The 20,391-nt window shown below is 32.4% G+C and overlaps 5 protein-coding genes across 7 annotated transcripts; 4 read left to right on the forward strand and 1 right to left on the reverse strand.

Annotated features, from left to right (window-relative positions):
• Positions 1–31: 31 nt before the first annotated feature.
• On the forward strand, positions 32–4,608 carry LOC128882186 (cilia- and flagella-associated protein 70). Its single transcript, XM_054133768.1, has 18 exons — positions 32–91; positions 200–395; positions 465–623; positions 719–966; positions 1,037–1,213; positions 1,312–1,543; positions 1,624–1,769; positions 1,847–2,007; positions 2,063–2,186; positions 2,412–2,555; positions 2,628–2,810; positions 2,966–3,099; positions 3,176–3,324; positions 3,382–3,542; positions 3,652–3,929; positions 3,991–4,111; positions 4,187–4,335; positions 4,461–4,608. Exons 1-18 carry the CDS (start codon positions 32–34, stop codon positions 4,606–4,608), a joined length of 2,970 nt encoding a protein of 989 aa, XP_053989743.1.
• On the reverse strand, positions 4,425–9,550 carry LOC128882171 (protein kinase 4-like). Of its 2 annotated transcripts, none has more exons than XM_054133745.1 (8): positions 9,356–9,550; positions 8,583–8,657; positions 8,279–8,479; positions 7,999–8,163; positions 7,779–7,928; positions 7,336–7,438; positions 7,015–7,266; positions 4,425–6,871 (listed from the first exon to the last, which is right to left on the reverse strand). In XM_054133745.1, the coding sequence occupies exons 2-8, from the start codon at positions 8,655–8,657 to the stop codon at positions 5,436–5,438; spliced, it is 2,382 nt and encodes a 793-aa protein (XP_053989720.1). In that variant the 5' UTR covers positions 9,356–9,550; the 3' UTR covers positions 4,425–5,435. The 2 variants fall into 2 exon arrangements, with proteins under 2 accessions (XP_053989720.1, XP_053989721.1); XM_054133746.1 differs by lacking the exon at positions 9,356–9,550 and adding an exon at positions 8,959–9,038.
• Positions 9,551–9,884: 334 nt separating this feature from the next.
• Positions 9,885–14,217, forward strand: LOC128882173 (transmembrane protein 62-like). Of its 2 annotated transcripts, XM_054133748.1 has the most exons (13): positions 9,885–10,467; positions 10,539–10,650; positions 10,728–10,865; positions 10,944–11,270; positions 11,383–11,515; positions 11,662–11,817; positions 11,890–12,037; positions 12,149–12,271; positions 12,345–12,426; positions 12,488–12,616; positions 12,694–12,868; positions 12,978–13,205; positions 13,274–14,217. In XM_054133748.1, exons 1-13 carry the CDS (start codon positions 10,264–10,266, stop codon positions 13,305–13,307), a joined length of 1,989 nt encoding a protein of 662 aa, XP_053989723.1. In that variant the 5' UTR covers positions 9,885–10,263; the 3' UTR covers positions 13,308–14,217. The 2 variants fall into 2 exon arrangements, with proteins under 2 accessions (XP_053989723.1, XP_053989724.1); XM_054133749.1 differs by lacking the exon at positions 13,274–14,217 and having other exon boundaries at positions 12,694–12,878; positions 12,978–13,116.
• Positions 14,218–14,391: 174 nt separating this feature from the next.
• On the forward strand, positions 14,392–17,139 carry LOC128882175 (protein regulator of cytokinesis 1-like). Its single transcript, XM_054133750.1, has one exon. It carries the CDS (start codon positions 14,806–14,808, stop codon positions 16,750–16,752), a length of 1,947 nt encoding a protein of 648 aa, XP_053989725.1. The 5' UTR covers positions 14,392–14,805; the 3' UTR covers positions 16,753–17,139.
• A 132-nt stretch (positions 17,140–17,271) lies between these two features.
• LOC128882183 (RISC-loading complex subunit TARBP2-like) lies at positions 17,272–20,292 on the forward strand. The gene is made up of 3 exons (XM_054133767.1): positions 17,272–17,889; positions 17,979–18,453; positions 18,528–20,292. Exons 2-3 carry the CDS (start codon positions 18,103–18,105, stop codon positions 19,146–19,148), a joined length of 972 nt encoding a protein of 323 aa, XP_053989742.1. The 5' UTR covers positions 17,272–17,889; positions 17,979–18,102; the 3' UTR covers positions 19,149–20,292.
• The last annotated feature ends 99 nt before the right edge of the window (positions 20,293–20,391 follow it).

The following is a 20,391-nucleotide window of genomic DNA, read 5'->3' on the forward strand; positions in this document are numbered from 1 at the left end:
TGGATTGACGGAAAACCTTTATTTTAATAAGATGGAGCAGTCGTCAGACGAGAATAAAATCGAAATAAATATAAATTCCATTGAAAATATTGTAAGTGTGCAGTAAAACTGTTTTATAAAAAAAAACGTTTTTAATGACTGTAAATTAAAGAGGAGGTTATTACAATAAAGCTAATAAAATATTTCCTGTAAAATGTAGATCAGAAAGGACGATATAAGCGTGACACTTATAGTGGAGCACAGTGGAACTGTTTTGGGTGAAAGCACTCCCGTATCTGTAAAAGCAACCTGCGAGGAAGAATCAGCAGTTTACAATATCGATTTCGTCGTTTATTTGTCAATTATTGCGAATGACAGAAAAAGTCTTGATTCAATCGTATCAACTCCAGTATTAAGTATAAATCCGATACAATTTGCATTGTATATTATATCGAGCTAAAACTAAAATAATGTTTTATTTGCAGTAAAGGTTGAATATGAAACGGAAAATAAAGAGGAAGAACAATCCAGTGTCTTGAACACTGAAATTAAGAAAAAGTCAATATTCACTGCCAAGGCTGCGCCCATTTCGTCGTCAAGATCATTGGGCAGCTGTAATCTTGATTTAATACCAATAGTATTAGGTTCTGGCATCCTTGTTTCAATTAATTTTTATTTGAAAATTACTACGATTGCTCTAATTTTGGTATCGTTACTTAACGATATACTGATTTTTCAGGAGAACAGTGTTTCACGGAGAAACTGATACTAGAAACGCCACAATTCTCTTACGATGGTGCACTGGTCCCATGGCAGGATCTTCCACTTCTGACTGTAAAAGTTTCTCAAAGTGGTGTACCGCTAATTCAAACAAACGAAAATATTAATTTTCTAAACGTCACAGTGGAAAGTATATACAATTTACCAGAATCATTCGCGGAGAATTTAGAGTACAAAGCTGGTACCATAGCGTACGTCGACGGCGAGGTATAATTTTGTTAACTGAACGTTTGTACAGTAGATTTTTCTCTTCAACAAAATCGCTCTTTGACGACAGGTCCCCGAGAAACTAATTTTCGATCATGGAAAATGGACAGGGTTCCGTGATGTTGAGAGGACTAAGCGCTGGAATAGTTTAAACAATGTAGAAAATCGTGCCAGATTGTCCAAGTACAAACTCGATTGTGACTTTATGGGAGTGAAAAATATGTTTAAGAAGCAGATTGACTTGGCGGTACTATTATCATAATTAACCATAAGCCACTTTATCGTTGAAGAGTGTAATAATAAAGCAGAAAACAAAGGATCTGTGTAAATATAATGTTGCTTTAGAAAAAGGTATGCGAAGACGCTCCGCGAATCGAATGGAACGTTGTAAATAGATGTATCATATGGAAGACTGGAATCGAGGCGATGCGGAATCATATTACGAAGTACAAATACTGGCCTTTCCAATTCATGTTGATAGAGAGAAGTTCTTCCGCAAAATCCAAAGCCAGTCCATCGCCCAAGTCGCAACTGTATCAATGCTACGTTGATCTCTCGGAACTGATTTTCCCAGGAAGTAAATTACATTGCTCGCTAGAACGTTTTGCGAATGCATTAGCGAAATGTTTGGCAGAGAAAAGTCTTTTATTTCTACAGAGAGAAGTTGTCGAGTCGTGGGCCAGTTGTACACCTATAATGCGACAGATATAACCGAAACTGTTGGCCTCGAGGACAACATCTTCGTTTTAGAAACGCGGGTCAGAGAATCAAAAGACAGAGAAAAGAAACATAAAACGTCGAAGGTAAAATTTTTTCGAAATTTTTCAATTATTCAATGTATTTAAATTTGTTTAAGAGCTGTGAAATTTCGAAATGTTAGCATTCGCAATCTGGGCAATCCGATATACTCGGAAGAGAAGTAGAAGTTCCCTCGAGTATAGCTCTGTCATCACAAAGTGGAGAACCTACCATTATTGTCGTTGAGGTCGAACTCTATCAACCCCTCGTTGCTTGCAGAATCATGCGAGACTTTTCAAACATGTGAGTAAAAATGTCTAATATGCGAGTAAAAATGTCTAATATATTATCCTTACAGTATGGAGGATTTGATTCCGAAAACAGAGAAGAAGCCACCCTACGTGTATACCAGTGATGTAGCAGAAGAACAGTACATGAATTGCATACAAAAATTGGCAGAAATTATCACAGAAAGCTACCGAGTATGACAACAATTAATTGCACCTTAAATGTTACAATAATTGAATTCTTATTTTTTCAAGCCAGGATTTTTGCGACGAAAATAAGAAAAACCAAGAGCCTTTTAAAATCGTCGAAACTATTGGCGAAGAAAAGAAACACAAAAAATATTGTTATGATCCTAAACTGGTAAATGAATTACACTTATTACGCAGCCGAAACGCATTAAATATGAGTGTAAATTTCAGGACGAGTTAACATGTTTTACGCAATATCTTTACAAAACTGGAGTATATTTATCCTTGCGTAACACACTGAGAACGAAAGTCACAATGTTGCTAGATCAAAGATTTAAGATGCCTTCCAACCTAGTCGATTCCAATCAAACTCAGGTACTTAAAATGCATTAAAACGCATATTCTGCGTTTATAATTTATATTTTGTATTGATACTTGTTTACGCAGAACTTCATCGCATCTGTGTACACGTACTTGGTGGAACAGATGCACGTAGCGATCAACAAAATCGTCGAAGGTCGAAATGCAGAAGATCTACCGCATGTTGTGAACTTAGAGCTGTCGTATTTTTATGCTGAAGAAGCTTACGAGCTTGGAGATTTACACAAAGCGAGACGTTATTACACGACAGTAATTTTATATTATGTTTATGAAATGTTAATTTATAAAATCTAATAACATTTAATCCGATTTGTATATTTATATTAAATTTTCCGATGTTTAATTCATTGGCTTAAGTATTCTAATCGCTGCATGAGCCCACGAATACTCCATTCTTTTCGCAGGCAATAACAGCGAATAAGAATAACCCAGAACCTTGGACAAAGTATGCGATCTTTTTAAAAAAAATTGGCGATATTGAACGCTCGAAACAATGCTGTTTAGAAGCGCTTGCTTTGAATAGGCAATATGTGTTCGCGTAAGCAAGTCTCTAGTCCCAGTTTCTTTCAAATATAAATTTTAATCAAAGTCAAAACTAAACTTCGTGATTTCAGATTATTAATTTATGCGATAATTCTGTACGAAGATCGAGATTACGAAGAGGCAGAAATTTTCTTGAAAGCTATTACTGATTTTTATCCACGTTTTTTCGAGGGTTGGGTCATTTTGCACCTTTTTTATATGCAAACAGAGTATTATCCAGGTAATGTTTAAAATTAGGTCAGTGATACTTGATATCATCCAACTGTTAATATCCTAGGAGTGGATCTTACCCTGCGTGTAGCAGAGAAATGTATAAAAGACAAGAATCGAACGATACAACTCACCGAAGAACCACACGCTTGGTCCATGTATCATTGTCCTGAGCATAACGTCTATATGATGACAGCAGTATTTTTATTGAAATTGCACCTTTGTGAGGTAGGACATCTTTAACACAAATTATAATATAATAATAATACTGAATAAATTGTAATAAATAACCTGAATGTTTCTATGCCTGAAAAAATTGTATTCCAATCATCTCCAGTTTGCAGGATTTGCATTAGCAGAGGAAATGTCCAATTCCAATCAAACTATTCATTTTCTATACTACATGGCAGTGGAGCATTATCTGTCTGGCAGATTCGAAGATGCACTTTCTCATTTAGAAGAAGTCAAATGCACATATGGAATGGATTACTCAATCAGTAGTCTAATGGGACATTGCTACTTCAAATTGGGCGACGATGAAAAAGCTATGGAATGTTATGAATTTACGCGTATGTTGTTTGACAGACCCAACGATTTGCATTTAGTGGAAGTCAGGTAATAAGAATAATTCAATTTGTCAGTAATTTCAATTAACGCGTATAATTTTGATTCTTAGATTGGGATATCATTGTTACAAAATTGGCGATTACGACCGCGCTAAAAGAATTTTTCTAAGTGCATGCAAGTCTTCGCCGACCTCGCAAACTTGGCTAGGCGCTGGCATAAGTTGTTATGAAGTAAGGAGGATCTTTAGATATATCAAACCGCGTTGGTTAACTTTTAAACAATTTTAAAAATATACTTTATTCTAGCTGAACGAATTTCAAGAGGCAGAGATGGCTCTGTCAGAAGCAAATCAAATTGATAATTGCAATCCGGATATATGGGGATATTTGTGTTTGTTAAACATGAGTCTCGAAAGATACGACGAGTTTTGTCAGTGTTACAGGGAAATGATAAAAGTAAGCCGTATTTTGAAACATTATTTAATTTATTAATAGTTTTTCTTTGACGTTGTATGGCATAAGCAAGAAAAGAGTAGACGATACGTCTTTATTAACAATTTTTATTTGCTCAATTTTTCGTGTATCAGAATAATCTTAAAAATATAAAATTGTGGTTGAGAATAACAAACTTGATGGAGGCTTTGGATTACGCACCACCACTTTTGGTAACAGAATTTGATAATCTTATCGAAGATTATAGCAGAGAAGCGTTTGAGGAACAATTTTAAGGTGATAAATGGCACCCAAACAAAAAGAATAAAGAAATCTATAAACCTGTATCAACTGATTGTTACGTCGTATAGTAAAAACAATGAAAATATGAAGGAAGAAATTAACAAAAGTACTATATAATAAAAAATATGAAACATAGAATAAATAATCTTTTAGTCAAAAGACGTAAATAAATATGAGTATGTATATTATACATATACGTATATATGTATGTATAGACTATAAAGTATCGTAACATTGCTCTTTGTTTAAAATTAATTATACGCAACGATTGTTCTTGAGTTACCCGTCCACGGTAATCGAAATTATGATTGAAATCTTCAACAAAACTAATACATTCTTTCCAACATGTGTAAACTAAAAATTTCTGTAACATTAACGCAGAAAAATCACTGATTTTAAATCATAAAGAATTACAGAAGTAACATCAATATCATTGTGCGCCATTAGTGTCACTTAATTAGTAATTGATTTCGAAAGCGTCATATTAAAAGTATCTAAAATATCTTTTAATAATCTTAACTAATGCAACAATAAACTTAATTCTCATTAACATCTGTGAATTAATAAATTAAATAATATTTTGTTTATTCTCTTGAAGATTACTTTTGAACGGAGTACAACACTCAAAAGTAATAATCTAATTTCTAGCAATTAAAAGGAAATGTAACGATAGTCATCGTTCTCGTAAAATCTATTTCAGATTATATATCAAGAGAACATTTTCAACATTACATGAAAATATTTTTGATATCAAAAAGCATTAATGTAATATCCATTCGATTGTATTATTGATAACTGATACTGTTCCTATTGCAAAATTTTATAGTTTTTCAACATCTTTTACCTCTTCCGTTTTCTCATTCTTTTTTATCGAATTTTCATCCACGCTTACACCATTAGTGATATTTTCCTGATTTACCTCGCTACAGTTTGCAGTGTCTTTTGAATTTTTATTAGAGCAATCAATGCTCTCATCTGTTCTTTCATCCACGACTGGTGTTTCTTTTATTGACTCGTTGCATGCAGATTGATTCTTAATCTCTATCACAGAATGTGTTTCAATCGCCAACGAAGGAGCAACTTGATCGATTGTCGTTAGTGAGCTTCGTTGTTCAGTAACTTCATCTTTAATATTATCACAGTTGTCATTTGCAACCTGTTTGCTGACTGCTTCTGATGATTGTTGGTTATCGTTTCTAAGAGGAGCGCTTTCTAGCTCAACAATACCATCGGAAGCGTTATTACTTTCGTTAAGCACAAGTTCTTCGTTAACTTGTTCCAATGTCTGCTGATCATCTTTGCTTGAATCAGCTTCTTCCAGCTTAACGATATCATCAGCGACATTGTCGCTCTCATTTGGCACAAGTTGTTTGCTGACTTGTTCCAATAATTGCTGATTGTCTTTGCTCGAAGAAGCTTTTTCTAAATTAACGATATCATTGGGGACATTATTGCTTTCGTTTGGCACAAATTCCTCTTTAGACTCAACATTACTTGAAACCGATGCCACGGAAGACGTATTATTCTCTTGCAAATCTTCTATTATGTTATTCACAAGTAACTGTGAACAGTCAGCTTTGCTTTCGAAACTATTTATATTCGTATTATCTTCAGTCATTTCTCCAGGATTTTCTACACCTGATAAAGAAGATAATGAAAGTTTTTCCGTTTCCTTTTCCAATGTTATTTCGTTTGTAATCTTAGTTTCAGCACTCTGTTCCGCGCTCTCCGTATTAAGTGTTTCAGTCTGATCAGATGGCAGGACAGATTTAGATATTTGTGGTGTCGCATTGTTCTCTGTTACAATATTATTTTTTGAATCCTGATCCATGCATTCTTGAGTTTCATGTTTCCTAGAGGTATTCTCGCTTGGAGAATCCTGCTTTGTTGTATGCAGGATCCTCCTCACAGGCTTCGGCGATTTAGCAGAAAAAGATTTTTGCGCGGAAGATCTGAACTCACCTTCATGGTACGTCTGAGAATTAGCATCGTTATCTTCTTTCCTTAGATCTTTTCCCTGGTAGTACGGGTACTTTGACTCGCTATCCTTCTTCCTCAATGACTGAGACCTTTTTACATTAGGAGACTTTTGATTATTGAAGTAAGTTCCTTTCGACTTATCTTCAAATGACTTTTGACGAAAGAAGGGTTCAGCTTCGAACATGGGTGATTCAGCATCTGACTGACTACTGTACGTAACTCGGGACCTCTGTCGTGGACCAACTCGTCCTGTTCCAACTATGCTCGGCGAGTTCACTAAAAGCAATGATGGTTGTGATTGTATTTAAATATATTTAAATACAATCAATATTCAATATACAATCAATACAATATTCTATTTAAATATATTTGAATACAATTTCAATACTTTACGATGAAGATTATAAAAAAAGTGGTACCTTTTACGCTCATCATTGGCCCTTTTGATGTACTGCTTTGATTAACCATGACCTTGATACTCTTGTCAGTTGCGATAACAGTTCTTCCTTCAGAAGTTGGGGATAAAGGAATTTTTGCTGGCATTGCTGTATTGTTTCTATGTTGATCATATGTATTGTGAGATCGGTTCTCGTAACTACTACAGAAGTTCTTCGACGAACCACGATGAGAACCACGACCTCCACCTCGAGTATGATTAGCATATTCATTATCTGTAAAGAATACATTCTAATATTGCAACTGCTACAGTGTTAGCAAGATGAATGAAAGATGATACATACTATTGGTATAGTATCTCCTGTCGGAATCTTTATGATCTCTTTTTGTGAAGTCCGCCAACGCAGGTCTTGTTGCTTTCTTCGTTACATCGTCAATAATATGCATCTGGAACGTAAACGTAACAATTTTTTAAGATAAATAAACATTAAAAATATTTTATGATAAATGCATAGATCTTTTAAATGAATATGTTTGGTCGAGTAGTCCGCATTATTACGATGCACAGGGTGTTCTGGGATGGATGATACAAGACGGTAGGGGATGATTCTACGTGGAAAAAAGAATCGAAATTATAGAAAAAAATTTATTGAAAATCGAGTATGAAAATGTACTTAAAAAAATCCTATAATGTCCTTACAAAATTATGTAATCTGTGACATGCTTTTATGACAATAAAAAAATTATCGTAATGATACATCGTACGATACTAAAAATACGATCATACTTTATCATTATCCCATTCTCTGCGCCAATTGCCTTCTGCCGTTCTTTGCCTGCTAATGCGGTCTTCGTCGATGCGATTCCGTTCTGCTCTCCACGCATCGTATCCTGGTTGAGATTCATCCCTGTAGTTTCCTTTATATACTTTATTATCCTGTGTAAAGTTAAAGTTCTTTACATTTTATAAAAGCAACCAAATGTGTAGGAGTAATATTATTACGAACTTTCTGTATGCTCTCCCTTCCACCAGTTTTCTTTTTAAAATTGCCCCTTATTACTTTATTGTGATATCTATTTCCAGAGGTTTCTTTAGAGTGCTCCATGGCTGGTTCTTCTCGTTCAGAATCTGCCAGGAAATTGTATTTAGGGTCTGGTGGTGGCCCTTCTCCCTGCAAAGTATAATATTTCAAATTCTATGTTATTCTAAAATTAAATATGTATAATTGAAATATATTTCCAGCATAATCTGTACTTTTAGACTTAATATGAAATTTTGGTATGTACTTGAGCAAATGAATGTATTCTCTTTCCTTCAACAGGATGAGTTTGTGGTATGTATTCTTGTTTTTCTTTGGCTGGCTTTTGTTTGGCTTTAGGTGGATTTGAAAATTCTGGTGGTTCCTTTCTCTCTGGCCAATCCGATGATGGTACCATTTGCACCAAAGCATTTAGTTTTGCTGCATTCTTTTTATCCTCTTCCACTTCCTGATAATGAAATTCATTTATAGAACAAACATAAAGAGATGTATATTAATATGATATTCTGTATATAACATACTCTTCATTTTCATTCAATCATAATGCATACCTCATGTCTTCTTCTAATTTCTTCATTTTGTTGCCTAATTTTATTTATTTTTTCTTCGAGTGTACTAGATGCCATCTGCAATATCAAAATTGAAAAAAATTCATATACATATTTTTAAAATTCACTCCAAATTTTATGAAAGTGAAAAGAACAAAGAGAACAACATTTCTAAACAATACTTGAAATTGCAACTATGATGCAAACCTATTAATAAAAATTAATTTGAATTTTTTTGGGCACAAGATTGTGCCATTTAATTATAGCAAAAGGTTTAACGTGATGGAATGCCAGTACATTTTTAATGGAAGGTACATGATCGAATTAACATATATATCAAGAGTCAACAAGCATGTGCATGTACATTATCTATACATACATTTCGACCTTATTTTTACTTTCGACCTTCTTTTTTACATCATTGATTTCTTAATTTCGACGTTTATTAAACTTCAATAACTTTTTTTATCTGCCATAAACTAATTACTATACAATTTTGTCTACAAATAAATTTACCAATGACCTAAAAATAAGGCAGGAACGTATAGATAATATATATACACGAATATATTCGTTAGACTATTGTCATTATCTTATCGTGTTACAACTCTTGTTATGCAGCGGATAATAGATGAAATACACATTAAAAATCTACATAGGTTATGTACAAGCACAATTTCTCTATAATTCTTTTTGCAGGGAATGCGTGTATTTCCGCGTGAAATTGGTTTCAATGTAACGACATAAGTACATTAATAAATAAAAAATAAACGTACGATTGCAGTAGATAGTGGACGCTGTCAGAAATAAAAAGTTAGCACATTACGATAAGCGTATTATGTAGTTCAATTAAAAATTAGCCACATATGTCACCACTGAACACTACTATTTCAGAAACACACATTCGCGAAAATCAACCGAACGGATGTTCTCAGTATGGATAAGAAAAATGATCGCAGTTCAGTGGCTTTCATTTCTCGATTCATAATTTTATTTTAAAAGGCCACTCAGGAATGTACAGTCTTTTTAAGAGTTAGCGTGGTTTAACGTAGAGAAATGATTTTAATTCAAGGAGGTCTTATATACAGGCTGCTTAAGTACTTTTCCAATAAAGACCAAAAATAAAGGAACCATTTATAAGATTATGTTCAAGGCTTCGCATCCAAGCTATTAATTCCTGAAATAATCTCATGAACCTCGAGCAGTCCTCCAAACTGTCGTTACGCTCCTGATGGCATGCAATTTCTAATTTGCATAGAATCCGTCGATGAGTACCACTGTCTTAGATCCATTATACCGTTGTGACTCATGCGCAGTAACACGATAAACTTGGCCTCGGTGTTGTGTAGTAAATTAGATTCCTGACAATCCTGACAGTGTACTCTCTGTATTCATATTGATTAATGACGATGAATGATCGTCGATCGGTCGCGAAAAATGCTAGAATTATGAGAATTTGAAATTTCAGATTGTCCTCGCGATTTTGTAAATGTTGTCGTTCGAAGTGTGACACATGTCACGAAATCTAACCTATGACGTAAAGACTTGGTAAACACCGAAAATACAGACCATACAGATAGCAGGTGGCTTCGGTAAAAGGTCGAATGTTTACTAAAAAATTACATGTCACTTTGGTAGTGCTAAGAAAATCGCAGTGTAAAGCATTCGCGGACCCCCTTTGGAAATGAGAATAGCGAAATCAACAGTTGTCCTTCTGGTCTTTGTATTAATACTGTCGATACTTGTAGCGAATGTTGCCGATCTGATCAATGTCGACACGCACGTGTTAGATGATACCTCGTCTAGGAGAAACGGGTGGACAGAATGGTCGCGACCAAAGTTTTACAATATTGGAACATCATTCGATCATCTGATCTGGTTCTTACAGGTTTGTATTCAGTAGGAAATATACACATTACCTACTGCTCGCTGCTTCAATTATTTTTTTTTTCTTCTCAGATATCAGACATACATATAAGCATATTTCAAGATCCATTTAGGATAACAGAATTAAAAAAGTTTTGCAATGTTACTGTGGACACCATCAAGCCTTCTGTTGTGCTTGCTTCGGGTAAGTGTTATTTAACATATACAAACTTTACAATGTTCATATGCACTACAATATAATGGTATACTACAATACAACAGGCGATCTCACGGATGCAAAAGCAAAAGACGAGAAGGGATCTAAGCAAATATTAGAAGAATGGGAATATTATAAGCAGGTTTTAGATGATACTGAAATCACTAAGAAGACTTTGTGGTTAGATGTGAGAGGCAATCATGGTATAAATCGTAATCAATTGAACATAGTTTAATATCTCTAAATAGTAAATAATTTGGATAATTATAATGCATTTTCAGATAACTTCAATGTGGTCGGTCTAGAGTCGAAAAATAATTATTATTCTAATTATTCTATTCAAGGGAAGAAGCATCCAAGGTCTTACATGTATAATATAAATGTTGGTTCTGAATTATACTCATTTATAGCAATAGATGCTTGCTTAAAACCTGGTCCAAGAAGACCATTTAACTTTGTCGGTGTGTTAGATGAGCATGAAATTAAAAGTATATATGGACTAGTAAATAAGTCTTATGAAAATAATGCAGATTTTCTAATATGGTTTGGACACTATCCTACTTCATGCATACTCTCACATACTAATACAGGTGTTAGAAATATCATAGGTAATTAACAGTAGAATGTGTACCCTTATTTATATTATATTCTAAAACTATAATAAAATGCAAAATATACTTTCAAAAAAAAAAAAAAAAACTACTTAAAATGTATTATAAGGCAGATACCAAGAAAGCATGGTGTATCTCTGTGGTCATTATCATATGCTCGGTGGAACAGTACCTAACATGTACACGCTGCAGCAAATAGGATTCCTTGAGTTGGAATTAGCAGATTGGAAAGATAACAGGATGTAAAGTATCTACATTTCATGCGTGTGACACCATTTTGATACTGTTATTGCTTCCTAATTATTTCATGTTATAAGTAAACAGTATCAGTATGGCATTGAAGGAAAATATAAATTAGATTGCTATTGTATTCATGAATTATTTTCAGGTATCGTTTGGCAGCAATCGATCATGGTCAGTTTTCTTTTATTGATGTGAAGCACGAAGAATGGCCTGTGGTATTGATTACCAATCCTAAACATACTTTATACATGATGCCCAGGAAAGAGAATTTACTGTCTCTCATTAAATCTACACACATTAGGTAAACATTACATTCAAGCATATGTTTCTGTTTATTAAGAAGATCAATTAATTATTTCTGTATTTTTCATAGAATACTTGCGTTTTCACTAGCACCGATAAAATATGTTGATGTTCAATTGGATAATGCTGCTTGGTTAAAGTGTGAACATGTTGAAGGGCCTCTCTATACCTCAAAATGGAATACGACAGAGTATAGAAATGGGATACACTCTATTCGAGTTCAGTAAAATATTATTCTTTTTCGCATGTTTTATCTAAGTAACATTTCAATTAAGTTATAAAATTTAATTATGCTTTGCATTGTCGACAATAGAATTAATTAATTATAGGTACGAGTCGTAGATACCGATGGCAGAGAGAAAGTATTGTCTCAGCCGTTTGCTCTCGATGGATCTCGTTTATCATTCGGTATTTTACCTAGGATACTTCTTATGTCTAATGCTATCAGCCTTGTAAGTATAAAACATGTATAAAATGTGCAAAGATCAAGGTAAATTTATATATAAACATATTCTTTTCTTCCAGTTTCAATTTTTGTTCGCAACAGTATTAGTCCTCTTAGTAGTTCCTTTGTGTCTATTCCGGTTCCTTCATGTGTTGTGCGAAAGTAAGTGCAATATAAGTTTCATAATTTTGTACTATGAAACTATAATTATTTTTTTGATTAGGAAAGCACATGCATCGACCACGATACCCAGTAAAGTTTGTTTACGCGTGGTTCAGAAAATTGTGGATCTTATCCACCGTTGACCGCCTTTTTTTTCCAATGGTACTTTATGCATTGTACTTAACAATTGGTAAGCAATCTATGATTATTTTTTGTTTTGTGTGCCCGAATTCTTTTTAATAATAAGTTGTTAATAAATCTTTGAAGGTCCATGGGCCATTGGTGAAATAATAGATAATCATACAGGTATAATTTTCGCTTGGGGAACATACGTTAATAATTCTTACCTTCCTGGTGCCTTTACTTACGTTTATGGATTTTTCCAATTATTTTCGTTCCATCTACCACTTATGTTTATCTTAGCTCATAGAGTGGATAAGCGGTAAGATGCAGTACGCAATATTTATATTTGATTACTTAAACTTTATTAATATTTATTACGAAACACATAATAACATAGTATTCAAAAAAAGAATTAAATACTTTTATAGGTTACAGAGTATTAATAAGCCAGATAGTAAATCGTCATCAAAGATTTGTCTTCTGTGGCAACATTTGCCAATAATTTTATTACTTATAATGCAAGCGAATATGGCTTATTTCTTTTGGTTAGCATATGGGACAACAGCTACCATATTATGTCCTCTCCGCACTTGGAGTATTTTCTTAGCAATGATATTATGGTATCAAGTAAGCATGATGCCAGAATCTTGTCTAAGGTATGCATTAAATTTACATTTACAAATAAATTAGCTGTTCTAGTTTTCATTCTTTGTTTATCTTTAAGGTCCGCGGCAGCTGTATGGTCATCTCATGGTTGATTCATATCAGGCTAGACAATTTACTATTGAAATGTAGCAACTTACTAACATTTATTTATTACGTAACTTAACAATTTTCACGCTTTTGCGTAAAAGTCAGTAAATTTAAAAAAATGTATACATAGTAAGTGAGTTAATAGAAAATTGGTATAGTATCTACTAAATGTGGAGCATTTATTTTGTTACGTATCAAAGATAGCTGTGATTGATTTCACGGATTCGTATTAGTATATAAAACCAATTTAAAGAAAGTATTTTGCTTTTTTGTCATATGAAAGTAAAATCTACGTCTAAAAAAATATTGTCTTATTATGTATTAAAATTCAATTAGGTTCTTTAAAGAATTCCACAGAATTGGCTGATTAAAAAAATTACGATAAAGACTGTTTATATTTGTTACATAATTATCAATATCTGTTAACTAATTTCTATGATTTATACGTGATTAAATATATTGCCGGATTGTTTGAATCTGATAGTGTAGAAATATGTATTCGTACTAATTCATTACAAACATCATTAATTCTTTTGGCTATACTCAATATGATGGATTGTATCGAATTGCAATTGTAATGCTTTTGCATTACACGTGAATCAGTATTTCATTAGGAAATAGCTTCTGATTGGTATCCTATATTTTTCTACAGACAATCTATCGCTATTCTTGAATACAATCTCAGAACTGCTAATGTGATCTCAATAAACCAATGGTTTCCTATCGTTAACGTTCATGAATTTCTTCCATAGATATGCCAAATTTCGTTGATTAGTTCGACAATTTTGAACGTAGTATTTCTGTTCTTTACGTGTATGTGTCCTAAATGAATTATTTAGATGATACAAGTACTCAGTATTTGCGTAATATATCCATAGAGTATATGTGGAAAAATAATGCATGTAAATGTTAATAAATGTTATACATAATTTACGCAATTGTCAATTTAATTTGTTCCATTAGCAATTAGATTCTTCGTTTCTATTCTATAATAATATAGCCTATATATATGTGCACCTCCTTTCCGGTTCATGGACCAACAAACAATATTCAAACTCGAAATCTGCTATCTATTGTTTTCTTTATAAAAAGAAATTATAAAGCCACTAAAGTGTAAATTTAAATCTAGTAATTTCGCTTGACGAGACTAGAGTAAATTACCCTAGTGAAAGTCTAGTACACGACAGGAGCGCCATTGGGAGTCATCGATTTAAATTGTTTAGAACCGGCCCTAACCTAAAAATATGGAGACACGAATATCAAAAATTTCTACAAGAGTTTCTCATCTATGAAACTACTCTGTGGTGGCGTCATTGTAGAATATGAATTTAAAAGAGTGACAGTTGATCACGTCCAATCCTGCCTCGTGAATGAAATTTAATTAGTTTGTATTTGTAAAAGTTTATGTACCTAGTAAATACAAGAATAGTCCAGCAATTTCATTCAAAGTTATTCGATTAATCTGTGAGTTTCCTTTAACACGCGTACAAACAAAATACAAGAATGGCCGAATTGTCTATATGGGAACCAACATTGGAAGAAACTATGGTAAAACTTCGAAGTACATTAGGCCTGTTATACCAAATATGGGAAGAGATAGGATTTACAAAAGAAACCCGTTCCATGTATTGTGAACAGGTATTTTGTCACATAAATGACCTCTTACAAGAAATGGTTTCAGAATCACAACTGAAAAAAGAAACAATATTAAGCAATGTTACTCAATTAATGGATCAAATTTCTTCTACAAGTAAGGAATTAGGAAGAGAAGTACAAACGACTGGATATGAAAATTATTCATTGAAAGACCTAGAGCAAGTGCTATCTTCAGATTTACAAAAGCTGCAATATTGTAAAGATCAGCGCATGACACTTTTAAAGGAATTGCGTGAAAAGGAACAATCCCTTTGTCGAGTACTTGGTACTCAACCAATTAATCTAAAGGATAGTTTACCATCTGAAGAGGAACTGGAGAGTTTCAAACTATATCTGGAAAAGCAGGAAGGCGAGAAGAATCGTCTAGAATCAGTTTTTAAGGAAATGCGCAGAACGATCATCAAAATGATGGATGACCTGGGCATTTCTCCATCCACAAATTTTGAACATTTTATATACACAGATAGTGAAAACTTTGTTTGCAATAACATTAATATGACCAAGTTGAGAGAACTTAGAGATGATCTTAAACATCAGGTAGATAAGGCAAAGGTACATGTAGAGGATCTTAAACAAGAGCTACATGAAATATGGAAATACCTTGATGAACCAGAACGTATTTGTCAATCCTTTCTTACTAGTTATGTTGGATACAGTGTTGCAACTAGAAATGCATTACAAGAAGAATTAGCAAGATGTAAAGAAAAAAGAAAGCAAAATATTGCAAAATATGTGTCACAAGTAAGAGATCAATTGGTGAATTTATGGGATTTATGTAAATTCAGCGAAGAGCAAAGAAAACAATTCCAATATTTTCATTGTCAGACATACACAGAAGATTTACTGACATTACACGAGCTTGAAGTAAAAAGAGTACAGGAATTTTATAAGAATTACAAGGCTATATTTGAACTCTTAGAAGAACGTGACAACTTGTGGACAAAAATGAAGGAACTGTTGCAACGTGCAAATGATCCAGATCGTTTCTACAATCGTGGTGGTCAGTTATTAATGGAAGAGAAAGAACGTAAGACAATTCAAAAACAATTACCAAAAATAGAAGAGCAACTGAAGAATTTAATAAAAGAGTATGAAGAAATACATGGGGAAGAATTTACTATAAATGGAGTAACAATAGAGGAATTGTTAAAAGAGTCATATGATCATTTGAATGAAGAAAAGGAAACAATAAAAAAGGCTAGGAAAGAGGCAAAAGATAAATCAGTGAAAAAAATAACTTTAAGTGCTTCTAGGAGACTCACACCCAATTCATCAAAGAAAACACCAGGTATATTAAGTACTCGTCGACATACACCACTGAGTACATCAAAGAGAAAGTTGTTGTTCACTCCATCTCCAAATACATCAGCAAAACGTAGGAATCTCAGCAGTGTTACTGGATCTAAATTGAGGAGGAGTGCAAAAGTTACAAGAAAAATCTTACAGTCTGGAAAAAAAATAATTAAAAATAAGCAAGATGAAGAAAATTCTATGTCGCAAAACTCTGCAGGTACAGATACAACATATAATCAATTCAAAGAACATTTAGAAGATAAAGGAGAATTACGAAGCTCTTTATTACCAGAACAAGTACTAACAAATGCAACTAAATCAAGAATGAAGACACCGGTACGAACTCCTGCTAAACCAATGCGAAAAAATTTACCATCCAAGTTAACACCTACAACTCCCAAAGTAATGCAGTCACAATTAGTTAAATCACCTCGCAGTCCTAGGCTTGTACAATCATCAAAACTTGCTCCAGTATCAACACCTTTACCTATCATTTTTTAAAATAGTTCTAACAAAAATCCTTGCAAGTAATTCAAATTTTAATTCATATAACATGATTTCTAAATATTTTAAGTTTAAAACCAATAATAATTTTTTATATATTTTAAAGTTAATGACTTTAGGGAAATATTACTTAATTATTATAGGTTATGTGTCACGTATGTGTAATAGATGCTTACATGTGTATAATTGGCAGGGTAATACTCTTTTATGTTATTTCTTTGAATGTATAATGCTAATTTGTTAATGCGTCTTTCATGTTTTATTATTTAAATGCAATCTTTTGTATATGTGTGTATTCACTACAAATTATAAAACAAATTATTATTGTATACATGAAATAGTGTATTTACAAAGTTGGATTGTAAATAAAATTTCAGTTCTGAATTGTAGTATTAATCAATATGTAATAAATAATAATAGGGCATAATGAAACGTACGTATTTTGTGAGAGCACTGTTTCGTTACGCTGCTGAATAACAAGTTACATTTACATAAAAGCGGGAACAATATGCATCGGCAAAAATATTTTTCGATAAAAACTCTATGTAGAATAATTAAGTCCAATAGAATCGACATTAATAGTGTTAATTTTTTTAAAAAGGAAGCTCCGTAAAAGTTTTACAACGAAGTAAATAAACACGAAATATTCGTAACGAGTGTTTACATTTTAACTTTATTAAAGTCACATGTTAATCACATGACCTTTTTATCTTTTCTGCAATACCCACAGAACTTGTTTTTAAACGTTACTGAAAGCACTTTTTCAAGTATTACTTTGTGTTTACATATGTAGTACACGCTTATTACGTACTTTTAGTTAGTTATTGACTTGTCGTACTTTTGAATTGCGAAACAAAGTAATTTAGTTTTACGAGCGCCGGAATTTACAAAAAATAATCAAATAACTTGCGATTTCTCGTAATAGTTAATACTATACAAGTCGGTATAGTAGGGCGATTAGATACGAAGGAATTTTATTTTTGATAAACATCGGGATATTTCTATTAATATTTCTAATTTTTAACACATAATTACATATTCTGTAATCGTTTGTCACTATATTATATCGTAAGTTAAGCAATCATGCATCGTACATAGTATCTTTTTTCTGTTCTCCCTGAGGCACATGTTCAGGTATGTTTCAGTTATTTACTTCTTTCGTTTACAGACGATGTGAGTTTACGTATTACAATTTTATATAAGTGCATTTTTAATGATTAAAGACTGTGTAAACGCGAACCTAGCCGTTCCCAGCAAATATAATGCTAACGTTGATGTTTGGCAGAAACAATATATTTTTAACATATTATAAGGAAGAAAAAGTTGGAAAATTTGTAATAATCCAATATGAATATGAGTAAAACCCCTGTATCTATTCTGCAAGAAATGATGGTGAAAAAACAAACAGTACCAGACTATGAACTTATACATGATGGAGGTGGGACACACATAAATACATTTACCTACAAAGTGACATGCGATGGTCTCAGCGCAAATGGTACTGGTCGTTCTAAGAAGGATGCAAAGCACGAAGCTGCAAATGCAATGTTACAAGCTATCGCAGCACATAGAGGTTATCCGCAGTTGCCAGCATCGCCAGCACAATCACCTCTGAGAACACCGTTACCTCCAACAGTTCCAGAATCTCAAAGATTGCCACCAAATGTTCCTTTTGTTAATGCCATAGGCGCTTTACAAGTAAGATGTATTACTTATGTATTATTATTATTTTGTGAATTAGAGCAAAAGTAATTAAATACAGATTGTTGTAGGATATATGTCTCGAGAACAACTTAGAAGAACCTGATTACGTGCTAATTAGTGATGTTGGACCACCTCATGCAAAAATTTTTACTATGCAATGCTTAGTTGCAACATTTAAAGAAGTCGGTATTGCAAGAACGAAAAAGCAAGCTAAACAGGATGCTGCTAAAAAGATGTTAGATAAAATAACTGATTTAGTAGCTGATCTTAAAGATATAGACTTGTGTTGTTCCAAATCAGATAACGAGCTACCTATGACGAAAAAAAGTAATTTAGGTTTTAAGGTATCAGAATATCATACTAAGTTTAGAAATTCTTTTAGTACCAATGAATGTGAAGACATAATTCAAAAGTTAGAATCCCTTATTCCTCAAGAGTATAATAATAGTAATATTTCTGAGGACTTTGTAGAGGACTTTTTTTCGAAAGTTAAAGAATTTTTGTCGACTTTAGATCTCAATATTTCAGCTATGCATTTAGAATGCGTAAATTCAGAGAGTTACATTGTAGCATTGAGACTTAACACTAGTCCTAAAATTGTACAAATTTCAGTAGAAAAGACAATAGCGGAAGCTAAATTTTATACGATATTAAAATTAATTAATTCCGTTGTACTTCTTTTGAAGTAAGGATGATAGGAGTAACTAGAACTTTTTAAAACGAATATTCCCTTGACGTGATTTTAAAAAGAGAGTTACGTGCTTTAAACGGGATTCGTAAACAAATGATTGATTTTGTTATGCAAAATTTGAACGATGTTTATTTTATTTTTCTGTTTAAAGAAAATCCTAGATACAGAGTGTACAAACATTAATCTAAAAATTACAAATTAAGTTTTCTTGTATCAGTTAAGATATACATGATAATAGCTGTTTGTATTATATTAATCTATAGCACCTATTATTAAGTATTGGGAAGTTAAGACGTATACTTTCAATTCTCACAAATTTGTTCAATTTGAGTAAGAGAAATGGTTTTACAAGACTTTTGTAATACATATTTTTTATGAATGTATAAAACGTACGTTTTCGTTTATCGTTATGGAATCATGGATATAATATTGAATGCCTGTAAATATCATTTCTTACTTTTTTCTTAAGTAAGTATTAATTTTAATTTCATATTTAATTTTAAATATAGCTTTTGTAATAAATATTGCCTTCAAATTCTAGGTAAGAAAAGATAAACTATTCTTACAGAGATTAATCTTAATATCAAAGAGTATTTATTTTATTTTGTTTTAATCATGTAGTAAAAAAATGGTTACAGTGTCAAGGTTGTAACTGATACATTTATTTTTGTTTGTATGGAAGTTTGAAAAAGAACAAACATATTTTTTTACATTTTTTGTCGATTCCAAAAATTTAACAAAATATATACATTAATAAAATTATGTTACAGAAAAGTTAACAAAGAATGAAATTATATTGTTCATTTCTTAAAAAGAATAGTTTCTTAATTTTTATGAAATTCGACTCCTTGCATTTTGTTTAAAAAACAAATATTTAGTATCTATCAGTAAATATTTAGTTTTATTTAATCGACGATACGTTAAAATATCACTGAGTTAGCGTTTGAGTCACTTCAAACATCCTAGAATTTTTAAGTTCAAATACGTGTTGAACAAGATATAATATTTTTTTACACTGTAGTATTATCACAGAAATGATTTATTTATAAACAAACAAACTCATTAATAATCTTGTAATTTTCGACTTCACCAATATGTATGGAAAGCTATTCACAAATATAATGATTGCGTTAACTCTATAATTCTTTCTCTTTTTTGTCTTCTTTCTTGCTGAAGCACCCTTAGTAAGAAGCGCTTCGATCTGTTTAATTTATCAAACAAATAATATCGTAGAATAAAAT

This window comes from Hylaeus volcanicus, unplaced genomic scaffold (assembly GCF_026283585.1).
Source record: "Hylaeus volcanicus isolate JK05 unplaced genomic scaffold, UHH_iyHylVolc1.0_haploid 12258___fragment_2___debris, whole genome shotgun sequence".
NCBI lineage: Eukaryota > Metazoa > Arthropoda > Insecta > Hymenoptera > Colletidae > Hylaeus > Hylaeus volcanicus.